A 19,043-nucleotide genomic window follows, 5' to 3' on the forward strand; every position below is an offset into this window, starting at 1 on the left:
CTCAGGGTGGGTCTACTACTAAGTACAGAGCAGGACACCCCATATAGACAGACTGTATGTGGCTCAGGACTATAATTTATGGGGATGTAACACACACACACACTGATCTATATCCAGTAAAGCCCTCTCCAATGTGCGTGTGTGTGTTACACACACACGGCACTACAGAGCCATACTGAAATAAGCTAGTTAAAGGGCTCACACACAGAAAACACCGATCTAAGCTCCACCTGTCTCACAGCACTTGGCATCCGCTGACAGGAGCCTCTCACTGCAAAACACAGATTCTTTGCGGAAATAGAGGAGAGAGAGGAGTAGTTGTACTGAGCACCAGTGTACTATACTGTAAGACTCAAAGCACGTGAAGTAAGGAACACAGTGGACCAATACTTCCAAACTCTGACCAAGGTCGTTGGTGACAGAAAAGTTAGCAAACAAAACAGTGAAACTTGCATGCAGGCTTCATTTCACAGCTGGATACTTTCTAAAAGCAGGATCTCAAAGCCTTCAGACTAGTAACTTCTCTCCGAATGCACATCTTGTCACATCTGCTCCTGCTACGCCCTCTGGTGTTCATCCGGTGTCTTCTTGACCTGCAGTTACTCCCCCTGTACACTCGCTCTCCCTCTCTGTGTGATTGTGTGGTTGGAGACAGGTGTGCTGGAGTCAGAGCAGATCCCTACCAGCTGCAACTCGTTCCATAATCAAGACCTCTACAAATACTCAGTCCTGCCACTTCCACTCTGCCCGATCATAATCTCTGCTCAGTCAGTTCACGATTCTAGCCATTTATGATTATTCAAGATCCTGTTACTCTGCTGTGCCTGTTACCCTGCCTGACACCGTTTATCCTCTCATGGCATTTACCGCTCTGTCTCTGGCTCCTGTCTCCTGTTCCACATCTCACCACCCAACTACCTTGGATTCCCCTCAGGATCTGTTTACCCTGTTCTACTCAGCTAACTCCAACCTCAGTCTCCACATCTGGTTTTTCTGCAACTCATCCGAGCTTCCCCGGATCTGCACTCCATATCTCTCTGTGTAACAATAAATATTTTGGTTCATTCATCCCTGTTTCCTCATCTGAGTCTGCTCTTGGGTTCCCCTGTGTCGCTCCACGTAACACATCTGTATTCTCTAGTGGTAGCGTAGCTAAAACACAACTTTTCCCTGTAGTCAGGATGTGTTCTCTGCTCTACTCTGTCTTGTACTATGGCACATTTCCAAGTAGGTCTCCTTCCCCTGGAACTTCCAAAATAGTTCCTCTGGTGGTTTCCACAGAAACGTACATTTAAAGAGTTCGAGGCTGCGTCCGAAATGGCACCCTATTCCCTTTCGACCAGGGCCCATAGGGTGCCATTTGGAAACCAGCAGCTGCTCAGACTTAGGGGGATTATTTGGCATAGCAGGGTTCAATGTATAAACATTTCCAGCTAGGGCAACATATTTAGTCTGTATTCAAATACCGAATGAACGCTTCAAATGGAGTACATATTCTCATTTTAAACACAGTGATTCCACATCGAACTCAAATTCAATCTGTAAGACGGATATAATATATCACGTTTTTACCTCAACAAGATTCGGTGTAGGATACATGTAAACTGAAAAAACTTTCCCTGAGCTAAACTGATAAATGCAGCAGTTTGAGATTGAACCCAAATCCAACCTGTACAATGGATATAATACATATTTTTACCTCACAAAGTGTGTGTTTGTGTACATTGAACAAATCTTTCTATGAGCTATAATCTTTCTCTCATCTTAACTGAAGTATAGCCAAGCAGATCATACTATCACACTGAGTTTTGGCACAAGATCGCAGATCTCCCTCACCAAGGCCAAGGTCTTTTGTTTAAATATATGGCAAGCTGTGTTTTCGCGAGCACTCCAATGATGAACTGTGTGTCGCGCGCGTCACTATGGTGAACTACTAACAGAGTGGCACTGATAGAGAGAGAACAGTAGCTACTCCCATGGTGGAACAGCTGGACTCAGAGAGTCGGTCCCCATGGAGGAGGAAGGGGGAGAAAAAGGAGAATGAGTATAGTGAGCCCCTCGAGAAGGAAGAGGGGATATCCTAAGGGTTCCCAACCTTCTTGATTTGAGGGGTAGATTTAAAACAACGCATACATCCATGATGCTTTAGGCTAGAAGCAAGCGGTAAAATGCCAGAGGAAGACACGGCTCTGATGCACATGGTTTCTCTCTATGACATTCAGGAGCTGAGCCATAACCTTTTAAAGTCGAGGAGTCCTTACAAATTGACTTGGGAAGTAATCTTATACAATGTGTCACTGTCGCTATCAATTGATCAATTCACTTTCTGTAAAAAATAATATGTATAATAAAATTGAGGGTTTATATAGATCATAATAAAACATTTGGTAGTGGAATAATATTTGGGGAAAATCGGGTCTAGATTTTATTTTCCTTATCAATTATTATACATTTTATTATTATTGTCTTGAGTCTTGTTAATAAACTACGTAGAATTGCAGGTAATAAGCTTAAAACAAGTCTATATATATCCTAGGTTGGGGGCATTTTGTTATGTGAAAAAGGGAGTCCTGGGGGAAAAAGGTAAGGGTATGGTCCGAGGGAATAGGGGGAGCATACAGGATCTCAGCTATCTGTAGAGGAACAGCTGAATAATAAAAACAATGCTTGATAAAGAGACTGGGGCCAGGGCTGTGCTTTGTGTTATGTCCCAGACACCCGACCTTGGTCAGAACAGATCCAGGGTGGTTCAGTATCCCATATTCACAATGAGTGTCAGAGTATTAGTAGTGCTGATTTAGGATTGGGTACGCCTTTTAGATTATAATGAATAAGATTATATGGCAGGGGGAAACCGGTCCTAGATCAGCAGAGAGGGATCATCGCCTAGGCTAAGCAGCAGGCATCAATCAACATTCAGTGACCTTGGAAAACATCAAGAGGGAAATGCCGATTCCAGAATCTCCATCCCTCAGTGATATATTTAATTGAGCCTTTATTTAGCCAAGAAGTCCCATGAGATGAGTAATCTTTTTTTAAAGGAGACCCAGTGGAAAATGATGACCACAGGGAAGAGAGGAGGGAGGACCCAGGCCAGGCCTGAGGTCCGGGAAACATGTTAAGTTTCTCTGTGTGTGTGTGTGTGTGTGTGTGTGTGAGTATGCGTGTCACAGGGAAGAGAGGTCCGGGAAACACTTCCAGTTCTGGCCAGTTAATACTCTCTCCAGACTAAATATAGACGATCTACTACTCCACCTAACCTTCTGAGAGAAATCTCACTAACTCGCTCCAGCAATACAACTCGTTGATGGAATACAATCAACTAGAATTAAGTTCAGAGTTATGCAGGACAAGAATCCTACACGCCAAGAGAAGTACATTTCCAAGAGTAGCTCAAATAGAAAGTTGGATATGTATGACTTCCAGATGAAAATCAAAAGAAGAATCATTGAAGGGAGAGGATCAACTTTATGCTCGTCTGTAGCTCCATCTGTTGCTGAAGCTGAACACATTGACAGCATTTATAATGGATAAGGTAGATTTATAAAAGGTGGTTTTCCATCCATGTTTCCCTTGATGGCCTGCTCTCCTTAGGCTACAGAGTGAGACTGGGCTTCCTACTGACTTGCAGTGTCTATAAGAAACCAATAAAACTAAAGCAGAAAAGATGGTGGGAATATCTGCTATCTCTTCCCACGGCATGTAAGGTATTGAAACAGATCTAACCATATGTGTCTGCGCGCCTGCCTCTGCGCGTGCGTGCAAAGTGTTTGTACCTACATATATGACTAGTTTCAGGAAACTAGGCGTATGTCGCAAGTCACGACTTCACAGGAGAGGCGTTTGAACTTTAATGTTTTATTTTTTTTAATCAAAATGGGTTTTCGGGCAGAAATGCCTTCTTGAATATTTGAACTTTCATGTGCCTTAATAACAAACGTGAATGCCATCTGTGCCATTTGTGGAAAAAGTCAGGAACCTTCCCGCTAGCCATGATTGCCTGAGATAATGAATGGGCTGGACATGCCGAGAGATGAGTTTCGGATTGGTCTGCCGTGTAGCATCTTCTGTCTATAAAATGAGCTGCTCGTTATGAGTAGATAATCCTTTCTACTGCAGTTTTTTATAAAGATATAACGTTAGCCATGGAGAACTACAAACGTGTTGCTACTTCTCTCAATAACATTGCTGCCCTGAATTTATCAGGCGCTATCGACAAAGGTCAGTGGGAAAAAGTTGTGATGGATTACTTCGAGGAGGACAATCGTACCATGCTCACTCTCTCTGACTCTGAAAATGAATCAGACGATGTGAACTAGAGTGACTTGACACAACGGGCCAAGCAAGCTGTAGAAAAAAAAGGGAAATGACACAGGATGTGTTATTTAATGAAAGGGGTTGCAGTCTGCTGTGAAGCATTCATCCATGTATACGGGTAAGAGTCTAGCTACATATTCAGATATTATACATACAGTTGAAGTCGGAAGTTTACATACACTTAGGTTGGAGTCATTAAAACTTGTTTTTCAACCACTCCACAAATTTCTTGTTAACAAACTATAGTGTTGGCAAGTCGGTTAGGACATCTACTTTGTGCATGACACAAGTAATTTTTTCAACAATTGTTTACAGACAGATTATTTCACTTATAATTCACTGTATCACAATTCTAGTGGTTCAGAAGTTTACATACACTAAGTTGACTGTGCCTTTAAACAGCTTGGAAAATTCCAGAAAATTATGTCATGGCTTTAGAAGTTTCTGATAGGCTAATTGACATCATTTTAGTCAATTGGAGGTCTACCTGTGGACGTACTTCAAGTCCAACCTTCAATCTCAGTGCCTCTTTGCTTGACATCATGGGAAAATCAAAAGAAATCAGGCAATACCTCAGAAAAAAATGGTAGACCTCCACAAGTCTGGTTCATCCTTGGGAGCAATTTCCAAATGCCTGAAGGTACCATGTTCACCTGTACAAACAATAGTACGCAAGTATAAACACCATGGGACCACGCAGCCGTCATACCGCTCAGGAAGAAGACGCTTTCTGTCTCCTAGAGAGGAATGTGCTTTGGTGCGAAAAGTGCAAATCAATTCCAGAACAACAGCAAAGGACCTTGTGAAGATGCTGGAGGAAACAGGTACAAAAGTATCTATATCCACATTAAAACCATTCCTATATCGACATAACCTGAAAGGCCACTTAGCAAGGAAGAAGCCACTGCTCCAAAACCGCCATAAAAAAAACAGACTACGGTTTGCAACTGCACATGGGGACAAAGATCGTACTTTTTGGAGAAATGTCCTCTGGTCTGATGAAAAACAAATTTTACTGTTTGGCCATAATGACCATCGTTATGTTAGGAGGAAAAAGGGGGAGGCTTGCAAGCCGAAGAACACTATCCTAACCGTGAAGCATGGGGGTGGCAGCATCATGTTGTGGGGGTGCTTTGCTGCAGGAGGGACTGGTGCACTTCATAAAATAGATGGAATCATGGGGGGGGGGAAATTATGCGGATATATTGAAGCAACATCTCAAGACATCAGTCAGGAAGTTAAAGCTTGGTCGAAAATGGGTCTTCCAAATAGACAATGACCCCAAGCATACTTCCAAAGTTGTGGCAAAATGGCTTAAGGACAACAAAGTCAAGGTATTGGAGTGGCCATCACAAAGCCCTGACCTCAATCCCATAGAAAAGGTGTGGGCAGAACTGAAAAAGCGTGTGCGAGCAAGGAGGCCTACAAACCTGACTCAGTTACATCAGCTCAGGAGGAATGGGACAAAATTCACCCAACTTATTGTGGCAAGCTTGTGGGAGGCTACCCGAAACGTTTGACCCAAGTTAAACAATTTAAAAGCAACGTTACCAAATACTAATTGAGGGTATGTAAACTTCTGACCCACTGGGAATGTGATTAAAGAAATAAAAACTGAAATAAATCATTCTCTCTACTATTATTCTGACATTTCACATTCTTAAAATAAAGTGGTGATCCTAACTGACCTAAAACAGGGACTTTTTACTAGGATTAAATGTCAGGAATTGTGAAAAACTGAATTTAACTTTATTTGGCTAAGGTGTCTGTAAACTTCCGACTTCAACTGTATCTAATTTTGTCAGAAAGTTGTTTTTATTGCAAGTTAAAGCTTACTGTTAGCCATCTAGCTGACGCTAGGTGGCTGGCTCGCTAGCTAACATTATGTGTATGATCTGTGGAGTAATATTATCTCAGAAATCCATTTGCATTGCTAGTTATAGCCTAATGTTAGCTAGCTAACTAGCTAACATGGAACCTATTTGGTTAACTTTAGCTAGCTATGACAATCGATTTGTATTTGCTAGTACTCTATGGATTAGGATTATGGTTAATTGTTTAGCTAGCATGTCTAAACAAAAGATCAGATGATTACATGACCCATCAAGTTAGACAGGTGTGTCTGACGGTGATTACGGCTATCTATTGTATTATAATGTTAAAATATTTGTATCTGGAATTTGACTTTCAGCATCAGTAGAACACGCCTGACTCTCCTCCACCAGTCATATAAGGAGAATGATCTAATGCCTCCCATCAAAAAGAGAGCTGGCTCAAGCAAGCACTTGTTTACAGCGAGCAGTCTGTCTGCAGTGGTCAAAACAAGAACAAGTTTGTGCTCTGGTATTGTGCCTGGCGGACCATGCACAAGCTCCACCACAGTCCGGACATTCACTTCCTGGTGGAAAGCTATGGCTTGCAAGAACACCTGACTCCGTAGTTCAGGCCGCTGCCACAGATCAAGCAGTACCAGCACTTCAGGTGAATATTATTTTCATTGCATTGTATGAGGTTATTCTTCTTATCTAAACTTGGGAGGTGAATTGATGTTACGCAAGGTTGTCCTCTCAATGTCCTCTCATTTTTTTTTGTTATTTCCTGTTTTACAGCTTCGATTCTCTGGAGCCTGGTATTGTTGTCTCCAAGGAGCATTCGGACTCAGTCGTGACCATGTTTCAGCTTCTGCGCAATGCTGACATCCTTCCCCCCATAGATGGTCTGCCTGTACAAGCACCACCTGGACTGGACACAGCTAGACAAACGTATATTTTTGACAAGATCAGGGAGTTTTGCGACGAAGAGGCTATGGACATCACATGCCCTGCACCAAAGTCAATGGCAGCACAGAAACAGGCTGGGAGCGAGTTCCCAGTCATCAACACTATCTGCAGTGGCTCTATTCACATGACTCTCTCCTAACACACATGCCATACGTTGCTACTACAATTAAAACATTTTATCCTGCTGCTCAACCACTTTTCCCTTGATTGTATGCATATAACTACCTCATACATCACTGATATCGTTAATGATATTGTTCTTGTACATAATGTATATTATTTCGTTTTTTTCCTACTGGCATTGACACTTGTTATTTTTTTCTTTATATTGACACTATCTATTTTTGATATTGCTACTATGCAAGTAACCATTTCGCTTTACCGTTTACACCTTCTGTAGAGACCCATCCACTTAACAAGATGTGGCTGCGGGATTATAGCATTTATTTTACATGACCCATCAATTTAGACAAGTGTCATCTAATATTTATAAAATATTTGTATCTGTTTAACTAGAATTAATTTCTTATTGTAGGCTACTACTTTTACCTCTTAGTCTTAATCTTTACTACACTACTCACTGTGTAGCACATGACCTCACATGTGAATCCTTAAAGAGATGGGTGGGGCTGGTTTAAGAGGGTGTGAACAATGGGTGTAGACAAAGAAGAGCTCTCCAGTAGGTACCAAAACATTCAACGGCCATTTTCTCAAAAGTGAGGTTACACGTTTATCAACTTTCAAAGCAGAATTACTTTCCCATTGTTCCTCAAATACAGCGTAATATATACAATTTTGTAGCCCTGTGTCTCTGCTTTTATCCAATGTAAAAAACACAGTTTAAAATTGGTGGTCGGTCACATATGGAGACAATCTAGGAAATAAGGTGACATGCTGTGTGTGAACGCCAAAGTTAGTAGGGTTGAAGTAAGCCGCCATCCTCTAACACAGTATGAAACTACTTCAGATGTTAATCACTAACCTATCGCTAGTGATCTGTCACTTCCGCCTGTATGTGTTTGCACTTGCGCATGCATGTGTGTGTGCATGCGTGCCTGCCTGCCGAACCAGATAGCTGTTTCTAGTGGTTGAGAGTACCATACCATCAGTTGTGGGTCACATTTGTGTTTTAGTGCTTACATCCCTCTGCTCTTAATTTATGGCCCTCTTCCCTTGGGTTGGTGTTTGCGGGAATGAGACAAGTAAGATGAGAGCCACTTCAACTGCACAGACTGGGCTAAGGGTTTAGGATTGGACATGGATTGAGGTAGTAACAGTAGTAACACTTTAGGATCTGACAAGCACAATTTCCAATCTCTACTTTTGGCTTCCCCTGTGCATAGAACACTTGAGCAAAGATAGACAGTATCAACAACTATCAGGCAAGATCACAAAGGGTGTGTGTGTGTGCCTGTGTTCTTACTTACGCAGAACTGCGATGAAGCTCTGGTTATCCAGGAGAACCCACAGTCCAAAGCCCATGATCAATGCTCCAAAGATCTACAGAGGGAAAAGGAATTGAGTTACAAGGTGGCACTCTTTTTCATGGTCCTTAAGAGCCAGATAGCAACAATTGTCCTGGACCAGTACAATACAATTCAGGCAGGTAGATTCTTACTGAAAATGTTGGGCTCATTGCAAACCAGATCAGTGAGATAACAAATAGAGACAACTGGAAAAGCGGTGTCTTTCTAAAATAAGAAATTATAGTATGTCTGCTCCCTCTCTTTCTCTCTTCTTTTTCAAGTCCGGTGCACTCAGCCTGTTGTTACATTGGTATTGTTTGTATCATTGTACTTTCCCTGGGGGAACTATTAGCGAGTGGCTAGGCTTAGCTGTACCACAGGCTCTGACATAGAAACAAACAGAGCATGGCTTTGTGTCCATGGTTGCACCTTTACAATGCAGAAAACCACCTCTCTCTAGCTCAAAACCGTTCAAAACTAAAGACCTATTTTACCGGAGCAAAAGAACATTACTTCTAGCATGGTTTCGTGGGACTCTCTTAAAGGGGTACACACAAATTAATCATCATGAGTAAGGAAAAATAGTTTAAATAAAACCTATTTAATCTATAAAATACTTCTTAACAGAACATGTATGATTTTGCAGTATGAATTAGATGAGATGGAGGTCATTACCACAAAATTAATTAATCAAAAAAATGCTAGGTGCCGCAGAATTTTTTTTATCCCATCAAGGTGTTCCACGGTTCAAAAAAGGTTAGGAACCACTGGTCTACACCACACCTTCTCTACTGTAACAGATCCGTGGGAGATCTCCCATTCAGACTAACCTAACACATAAAGGGCCAGATTGAAAAGTTCTGAAAGGGAACTAGCCAATAGAGGAGCCAGGTCTAGACCAGAACCAAAAGGTCTGAACCTGATCAGAGTTTCTTGTTTAATTTTCATTTCCGGTCCAGACCACGTCCTTTTCTGTCACTCACCTCCAGCAACGAACGGATGTGTCAGACAGCCAGATTATCTGCTAATTATCTGGTAACGAGTCTATAAAGTGTAGCCTAGCGGTTGTCGCGTTGGGCCAGTAACCGAAAGGTCGCTGGTTTGAATCTCTGAGCTGACAACATGAAAGATTGTTGAATCTCTCCAGATATCAGTGTCTGCTAAATAACTCAAATGTAAAAATGTAGCCTAAAGTGCAGTGTGGCATTTATAGGGACCATGTTTGGTAGTGGGGGGTGGGGGGGGGGTCAACCCAAAAGATGAGAGGTTCCTAATTCACCACTTTCCCTTGGCTTGGAAATGGAAACCTGATTGAGACCTCTTCATTTAGACTAGAGGGTCTGTTTCAACCTCATTAGGTCCATATAAACTAGTACTATGTAGCCCACTACTAGCCTCTGTCCACAGATGCTTTCCAGATGCTTTCCATTCGGGCGGTGAGTGTTCACATCAAAAGTCACATTTACTACACACAGACATACAATGAGTAAATTGGAGAGGAGGTAAAGAGTCAGGTTGGACATCAACAGTGAAGGTTTCATATAGGAGCTGTTGTGTCAGTTTCAGGATGGACTGTCTGGGTTTTGCTCAAACACACTTGTAGGTTGCATTTTTTTAGAGTGAAGTCTCTGCCAGGTGAAGTCTTTTGACCTCAATGGTATTTCATACCGTTCTAAATAAAGGTTAGAAGATGAAAACCACCAGTTCTGACTGTGTTGCTACAGAGCACAGTACCACAACACTTATCACTTTGGAAAGTAACATGTCCTCTGCTAATCTCTGGGATATTTCAATAAACAGCCTACCATATTCAAATGATAATGAAAACAGGAAAAACATGGAAAGAACAGCAAAAAGAAACTGGGCAGTGGGCACTGGACACACACATTTTCTATGAATGATCTTCAACAACTACCGTACTAGTCCTTGTACACGTAGAGTAATACTCTCTGAAGTCAGATGGATTTGATGCAAATGAAGGCTACAGTGGCTGGGGTTGACATAGATATCCGTTGAAATAGATAGCTGGCTAGGGCAGAAGGTGGTGATGTCACTTACAAAGAAGAGGAGGTTGAAGAGGAACAGGAAGTACTTAGTTGCCGTGATGCATCCCTTCCCCATGGTTACGACTCTGCAACCGAGAGAAAGAAACAGTTAGGTTAGATGAAGGCTACTTTTTATTTGTTTTATTTAACCTTGATTTAACTAGGCATGCTAGTTAAGAACAAATTCGTATTATTTTTACAATGACGGCCTACACCGGCCAAACCCGGACGACGCTGGGCCAATTGTGCGCCGCCCTATGGAACTCCCAATCACAGCCGGTTGTGATACAGCCTGGATTCAAACCAGGATTTCTGTAGTGACGCCTCAAGCACTGAGATGCAGTGCCTTAGACCGCTGCGCCACTCGGGAGCTACAGCAGTATGATTAGGCTACAAAGTAAAGTAGGCCTGCAAAATTCCAGAAACATTCCCAAAGTTCCTGTTTTTTTCCCAGAAATCCCAGTTGGAGGATTCCCTGAATCAGGAGGGAATAAGCAGCGAGGCAAACCACCAACTGGAATCCTTCAACACAGCAAATCACAGTACGGCACAGCGTGAGAGAGTTTTGGTGTCTTTTTAAAGTTTTCAACAGATTTGCACTCCTGCCCCTGGCTACTTGCTGGCACTGAAAAACAACAGAGCAAGAGAGAGGGAGAGAGAGAAAGAGCGATGGTGAGGCAGAGAGAAAGAGAAACCCCCTCCAGAACTCTAATCCTATACACAGCAGGGGTCCTGGTTAAAACAGTAATTTGATCTTCACAGCACCGACATGGTTCATTCTCAACAGACATACCAGTCTCCATTCTGATTGTTTTATGCTGTTCAATCCAACTTCAATCAATCATTTTCAGCATTTTCATACATTTCTGCACTCATTTCTTATCATTTCCACACTGTGCCACATAGGGCTGCATGATATGGGCAAACAACTAGATAAAAACACTTGGGTGATCTGTTGAAATCATTGAAATATAATGACTATTGTAAATAGTTGGAATATAGTGGGCAGCACTTTTAATACATTGCTTTTATATTTTCTTATTTTACCTTTATTTAACCAGGTAGGCTACTTGAGAACAAGTTCTCATTTACAACTGCGACCTGGCCAAGATAAAGCAAGCGGATGCGGGCAGCGAACGGTTGAAAAGCATGTATTTAGTTTTACTAGCGTTTAAGAGCAGTTGGAGGCCACGGAAGGAGTGTTGTTTGGCATTGAAGCTCGTCTGGAGATTAGTTAACACAGTGTCCAAAGAAGGGCCAGATGTATACAGAATGGTGTCGTCTGCGTAGAGGTGGATCAGGGAATCACCCGCAGCAAGAGTGGCATAGTTGATATATACAGAGAAAATAGTCGGCCCAAGAATTGAACCCTGTGGTACCCCCATAGAGACTGCCAGAGGTCCGGACAACAGGCCCTCCGATTTGACACACTGAACTCTATCTGAGAAGTAGTTGGTGAACCAGGCGAGGCAGTCATTTGAGAAACCAAGGCTGTTGAGTCTGCCGATAAGAATCCGGTGATTGACAGAGTTGAAAGCCTTGGCCAGGTCAATGAAGACGGCTGCACAGTACTGTCTTTTATCAATGTCAGTTATGATATCGTTTAGTACCTTGAGCGTGGCTGAAGTACACCCGGGACCAGCTCGGAAACCGGATTGCACAGCAGAGAAGGTACGGTGGGATTCGAAATGGTCAGTGATCTGTTTGTTAACTTGGCTTTCGAAGACTTTAGAAAGGCAGGGCAGGATGGATATAGGTCTGTAACAGTTTGGGTCTAGAGTGTCACCCCCTTTGAAGAGGGGGTTCACCGCGGCAGCTTTCCAATCTTTAGGAATCTCGGACGATACGAAAGAGAGGATGAACAGATTAGTAATAGGGGTTGCAACAATGGCAACGGATCATTTTAGAAAGAGAGGGTCCAGATTGTCTAGCCCAGCTGATTTGTACCGGTCCAGGTTTTGCAGCTCTTTCAGAACATCTTCTATCTGAATTTGGGTGAAGGAGAAGCTGGGGAGGCTCGGGCAAGTAGTTGGCCGGGGTTGGGGTAGCCAGGAGGGAAGCATGACAACGAATGAAAAAGCCTGGGAGGAATTATTGTGACAGGGTAGGAACCAAAGTGTTGGTCAGTGTTTCCCAGCTGATCCCAATTAGATGTTATATTTTTGTTTTCTCTTACTTCATGTAGCTAGCTAGCTAACATATTAATGCTAGCCTATTCCTCTCTGATTTAGAAGATATAGTTGCGCAAACAAAATGCTGATCTAAGCCTACATCAGCACTGTTATGAGCCCGTATTAGCTAGCTACGTTTGCGCTGACTCCGAGAACATTTAGCTAGCCAGCTAACACAATTTATTTTAGCCACAACTTGCTAAGAAAATACAAACTATCTGTTTGCAGACAGTAAGATACACAAACAAATAACGTAATATTAGAACGCTTGCGGATTTATAATGAGAAGCAAAGTGGAAAGCAGCATCATTGTCCTGTTGCATCTAACCATGCAGACAGAGTAAACTGCAACTTGCCGGTAAGTGCCCGTGACTCCGAGGTCGAGCAACAACTTGCTCTCCTTCAGTGACAGGGGAAAGGGCTGGGTGTGGGAAGCGCATGGGGAAGTGTCAAGCAGGAGGAGAGGAAAAAAGACAACTTATCTAGCATATGAGGTGACAGCGTTGGAGTGGCATATCACATTTAACAAACCAAACACTGAAATACCATTGCAGAAAGTAAAATAAAAACCCAAACCGGTCCATGCAGCAATACTGGTATATAGTAAAAGAGGGTATACTGCCTATCCCTGCAGTGGTGTTTCACCCCCAGTCCTTAATATCCCCAAGTCCTGTGTTAGAGCCTATATTGGAATTCTACTTTCATCTCCTGTAACAGCAACAACAACCTCTTTTTACAGTGTGTAGGGATGTATGATTCACCCATACTGATCGCAGATTCAAATGTTTAAGTTCGGAATGAATCAGTCTGCGGACCCCAAACCGATCCAAACGTAGAATGCATTGGTCAGAAAATCCATTCAAACTGTTAGGCATTGCCGATTCACTAAAATGTTTTGTTCATATTACTTTCTTTCTACCTTCTGAAAATACCTAATGTGACGACTAATGCGTCACATTTTGACTAATGCGTCAAAATGTCAAACTAAGCATGTAACTGTGTTGATAGTCATTGATCTACAAGTCATTTTGCATGCCGAGCAACCCGATGGAATATCAGTAGCCTAGTCAAACTGGGCACAGTGCCCAGCTATGCGCGCTGACCAATGCCAGGTATGCGGCCTGTTCCTGATCTTACACATCTGCATGGCACTTTCAGCATTTAAATACTAAAGTGGCTTTATTAGTTGAGTGACAACCTATGTCACTTGATAGGTTATTGTTATCTAGGCGCTGTTGAAAATGGTGTTTTACCGGAATAAAAGTAAGCTAATGGAGACACAACTCTCATCTGGCTATAGGCTACCTGTTGAATGGAGATTACAATATATATAATTTAGATTGTTCAGGTTCAACATCAGCAATAGTTTTGATAGTTTGGCTTTAAACAATCACTGTATATGGTCAGTTTTTATATATACAGGGTTGTTGATCATTTCATTACGAGGACAGCAATCACTTTGCCAGGTGCACTGCATGGCCAAAGCTGGAGAAAAGAAACTCACAAAAAATGTCCAAACGGTCAAAACCATTCCATTCCAAATGGGGGTGAAATCCAAAATTGTGCTATATGTTCATTGGCTATGTCATAGCTAATTTGTAAATAATACATATTGATACATTACTACCTTAAACACTTAATCTACAAAAATGACAAGTTCATTGGTGGGTGATGGATATTTCAGAACCAAAGTGTGGAGAGAAAAACCTACATTTCCCCCCCTAATCTGACAGTGTTAGTCTTCCTTATGGCTCAGATCAGGTGCCTGCATAGTACATACACCATAAGCATACATACTTTACACACACACACACACACACACACACACACACACACACACACACACACACACACACACACACACACACACACACACACACACACACACACACACACACACACACACACACACACACACACACACAAATCATTTGCACACAAACACTCAAACAAAGACTCAAAGACTCAGAATGTGTTTATGCAACAAATGTTAGTGCATCGAATCGTATCGCAGCAAACCGAATCGCATCAATTTGTTGTCTAATCAAACCGATCGCACCTAATCCTTTCAAACTAAAACGTATCCTTCCTGTATCGTATCGGAGCCCATGTATCCAGATTCATATCAAATCGTCTTGAAAGGGAAAGATGCACATCCCTATTGGTTTAGGCCTACTAGTTCTCCTAACAAACCAGAGGAACACCCTTCCAAAGACAGACTAGAACAAGGACCACCGCAAAGACTAAATTGAGAATTATGATGACTCAACCCACGTGTTCATGCTTGTTATTTTCATCACATGTGAGGGTGGGAGCTATACAGCGTTGTTTACTACTGACACTATACAGCAGTGTAGAAGTCAGAGTCAGGCAGCCACAAAGCACTATTTAATTACCATGTTTATGAAGAAGGCTAGGTCTACTCTGACGGAGCAAAACATTAGAAATATTCAAAAAACAGATGATGTCATAGCATATACGACCACACAGTACAAGTAGGTTATGAGGTTATTTTGTGTAAACGGAACAAGCAAGTGACAGATGTCAGAGCAATCTTTTGGTGGAAGAACCATAGAATTGTATTATATCCTATTAATATGGTAACAACCTCCTACATACACCACCTACATAGAGATGAAGTCAGAAGTTTACATACACATTAGCAAATACATTTAAACTCAGTTTTACACAATTTCTGACATTTAATTATAGTAAAAAAATCCCTGTCTTAGGTCAGTTAGGATCACCACTTTATTTTAAGAATGTGAAATGTCAGAATAATAGTAGAGAGAATTATTTATTTAAGCTTTTATTTATTTCATCACATTCCCAGTCGGTCAGAAGTTTACATACACTCAATTAGTATTTGGTAGCATTGCCTTTAAATTGTTTAACTTGGGTTAAATGTTTCAGGTAGCTTCCACAAGCTTCCCACCATAAATTGGGTGAATTTTGGCCCATTCCTCCTGACAGAGCTGGTGTAACTGAGTCAGGTTTGTAGGCCTCCTTGCTCGGACACACTTTTTCAGTGTTGCCCACACATTTTCTATAGGATGGAGGTCAGATCTTTGTGATGGCCACTCCACCACAAATTACTTTGTTGGCCTAAAGCCATTTTGCCACAACTTTGGAAGTATGCTTGGGGTCATTGTCCATTTGGAAGACCCATTTGTGACCAAGCTTTAACTTCCTGACTAATGTCTTGAGATGTTGCTTCAATATATCCACATAATTTTCATCCCTCATGATGCCATCTATTTTGTGAAGTGTACCAGTCCCTCCTGCAGAAAAGCAGCCCCCATGATGCTGCCACCCCCGTGCTTCACGGTTGGGATGGTGTTCTTCGGCTTGCAAGCCTCCCCATTTTTCCTCCAAAGAAAATTATGGTCACTATGGCCAAACAGTTCTATTTTTGTTTCATCAGACCAGAGGACATTTCTCCTAAAAGTACGATCTTTATCCCCATGTGCAGTTGCAAACCGTAGTCTGGATTTTTTTATGGCGGTTTTGGAGCAGTGGCTTCTTCCTTGCTGAGCTGCATTTCAGGTTAGGTCGATATAGGACTCGTTTTACTGTGGATATAGATACTTTTGTACCGGTTTCCTCCAGCATCTTCACAATGTCCTTTGCTGTTTGAGAGCAACATTGCAAGATCATGTTATAATACTTTTATTGCATCAAATGGTTGTTTTATGCAACAGAATAGAGTATTCTTAACTATTGTGTGTGTGTTCTACTGAGGATGGGCCTCTGGGAGATAACACTGACAGGAGATTTACCATGTCTTTTGGGTGATAAAACCTAAAGAGAATTCCAGAGCATGAGTTAATGTTTCTGTTCTATACCGTACCCGGGAGAGATGGTTCCAGTTAGGAGTCGAAGGGACAGACACTGGTCTCTATACAATGAAAACTGTTGACACAGCAGATACTGTCTGCTATGTATTATATGTATCTTTCATACAGATCTTAACCTTGTGACCCATTCTATATATCTGTTGTTCGTCATGTAGGTTGTATCTTGGCTATAAAAGACCTTTGTACTTTTGTCTCGGGGCTCTCAACGAATCATTTGATCGTGAATTGTCAACCGGCTGTGACCAGCCATCATTATCGCAGAGCACTCAATCGATTCACTTTATATGTGTGTGTTGTATTGACCCGCTCCTTATTAATAAGTGATTAAAGATTTGGTTTAAGTATAACTCTGACTTGTGTGATACGTTTGTCTATCCTCATTTAATAGTAAAGAAATTAACCACCACAGCTGTTGTTCTGGGATTGATTTGCACTTTTCGCACCATAGTACGTTCATCTCGAGGAGACAGAACGCGTCTCCTTCCTGAGCGGTATGATGACTGCGCGGTCCCATGGTGTTTATACTTGCGTACTATTGTTTGTACAGATGAACATGGTACCTTCAGGCATTTGGAAATTGCTCCCAAGGATAAACCAGACTTGTGAAGGTCTACAATTTTATTTCTGAGGTCTTGGCTGATTTATTTAGATTTTCCCATGATGTCAAGCAAAGAGGCACTGAGTTTGAAGGTAGGCCTTGACATACATCCACAGGTACACCTCCAATTGACTCAAATACCACACTATGGAACTGGAAGCAGCCTAGGTTTCACTCTCTACTCCATTGACAAATATGATAGGATATAGGCTAACCTAACATCAGTGAAGTGAATTCTCTGACCTCCTGGTATTGAACACTGAGCTTACAAAAAAGGATTACAAAAAGAAAACCAGCCCTGTCGCGGACATCGACATCTCGCTCCCAGACAAATTAAACAACTTCTTTGTGCATTTTGAGGGCAATACAGTGCCACCGACACGGCCCACTTCCAGACAGTGGGCTCTCCTTCAACGTGGCCGACGTGAGTAAAACATTTAAAGGTGTTAACCTCCGCAAGGCTGCCGGCCCAGACGGCATCCCAAGCCGCGTCCTCAGAGCATGCGCAGACCAGCTGGCTGGTGTGTTTACGGACATATTCAATCAATCCCTATCCCAGTCTGCTGTCCCCACATGCTTCAAGATGGCCACCATTGTTCCTGTTCCCAAGAAAGCTAAGGTAACTGAATTAAATGACTATCGCCCAGTAGCACTCACTTCTGTCATCATCAAGTGCTTTGAGAGACTAGTCAAGGATCATATCACCTCCACCCTACCTGATAGCCTAGACCCACTCCAGTTTGCTTACCGCCCTAATAGGTCCACAGACGACACAATCGCCATCACACTGCACACACCACAGTACTCTGGGTCTCAACCCCTCCCTGTGCAACTGGGTCCTGGACGGGCCGCTCCCAGGTTGTGAAGGTTGGAAACAACATGTCCACCGCGCTGATCCTCAACACTGGAGCCCCACAAGGGTGCGTTCCCAGCCCTCTCCTGTACTCCCTGTTCACCCATGACTGCGTGGCCAAGCACGCCTCCAACTCAGTCATCAAGTTTGCAGACGACACTACAGTGGTAGGCCTGATCTCCAACAACAACGAGACAGCCTACAGGGAGGAGGTAATGGCCCACGGAGTGTGGTGTCAGGAAAAGAACCTCTCACTCAATGTCAGCAAAAAAAAAAGAGATGATCGTGGACTTCAGGAAACAGCAGAGGGAGCACCCCCCTATCCACATCGACGGGACAGTAGTGGAGAGGGTGGAAAATTTTAAGATCCTTGGCGTATACATCACGGACATACTGAAATGGTCCACCAACACAGACAGAGTGGTGAAGAAGGGGCAACAGCGCCTCTTCAACCTCAGGAGGCTGAAGAAATGTGGCTTGTCACCAAAAACCCTCACGAGCTTCTACAGATGCACAATCGAGAGCATCCTGTCGGGCTGTATCACCGCCTGGTACGGCAACTGCACCGCCTTCAACTGCAAGGGCTCTCCAGAGGGTAGTGCAGTCTGCACAACACATCACTGGGGGAAAACTACCTGCCCTCCAGGACACCTACAGCACCCAGGAAGGCCAAACATATAATCAAAGACAACAACCACCAGAGACACTGCCTGTTCACCCCGCTATCATCCAGAAGGCGAGGTCAGTACAGCTGCATCAAAGCTGGGATCGAGGGACTGAAAAACAGCTTATCTCTCAAGGCCATCAGACTGTTAAACAGCCATCACTAACATAGAGAGGCTGCTGCCAACAGAGACTCAAATCACTGGCCACTTTAATAAATGGATTTAGTAATGGTATCACTAGTCACTTTAAATAATACCACTTTAATAATGTTAACATATCCTACATTACTC

General features: G+C 42.6%; 1 protein-coding gene across 1 annotated transcript in view; it reads right to left on the bottom strand.

The window, feature by feature from the left end:
* The window catches only part of LOC120053555 (CD82 antigen-like), a 63,652-nt gene that overhangs the window by 15,958 nt on the left and 28,651 nt on the right, over positions 1-19,043 (bottom strand). Inside the window, exons 2-3 of the mRNA XM_039000688.1 lie at positions 10,622-10,694; positions 8,525-8,597 (exon numbers count right to left, since the gene is read on the bottom strand). Of these exons, the coding sequence (XP_038856616.1) occupies positions 8,525-8,597; positions 10,622-10,684 (136 nt within the window). The 5' untranslated portion in view covers positions 10,685-10,694. The remainder of the gene's footprint in view (positions 1-8,524; positions 8,598-10,621; positions 10,695-19,043) is intronic.

The sequence above is a fragment of the Salvelinus namaycush genome, chromosome 9, assembly GCF_016432855.1.
Source record: "Salvelinus namaycush isolate Seneca chromosome 9, SaNama_1.0, whole genome shotgun sequence".
NCBI classification, from domain to species: Eukaryota; Metazoa; Chordata; class Actinopteri; order Salmoniformes; family Salmonidae; genus Salvelinus; species Salvelinus namaycush.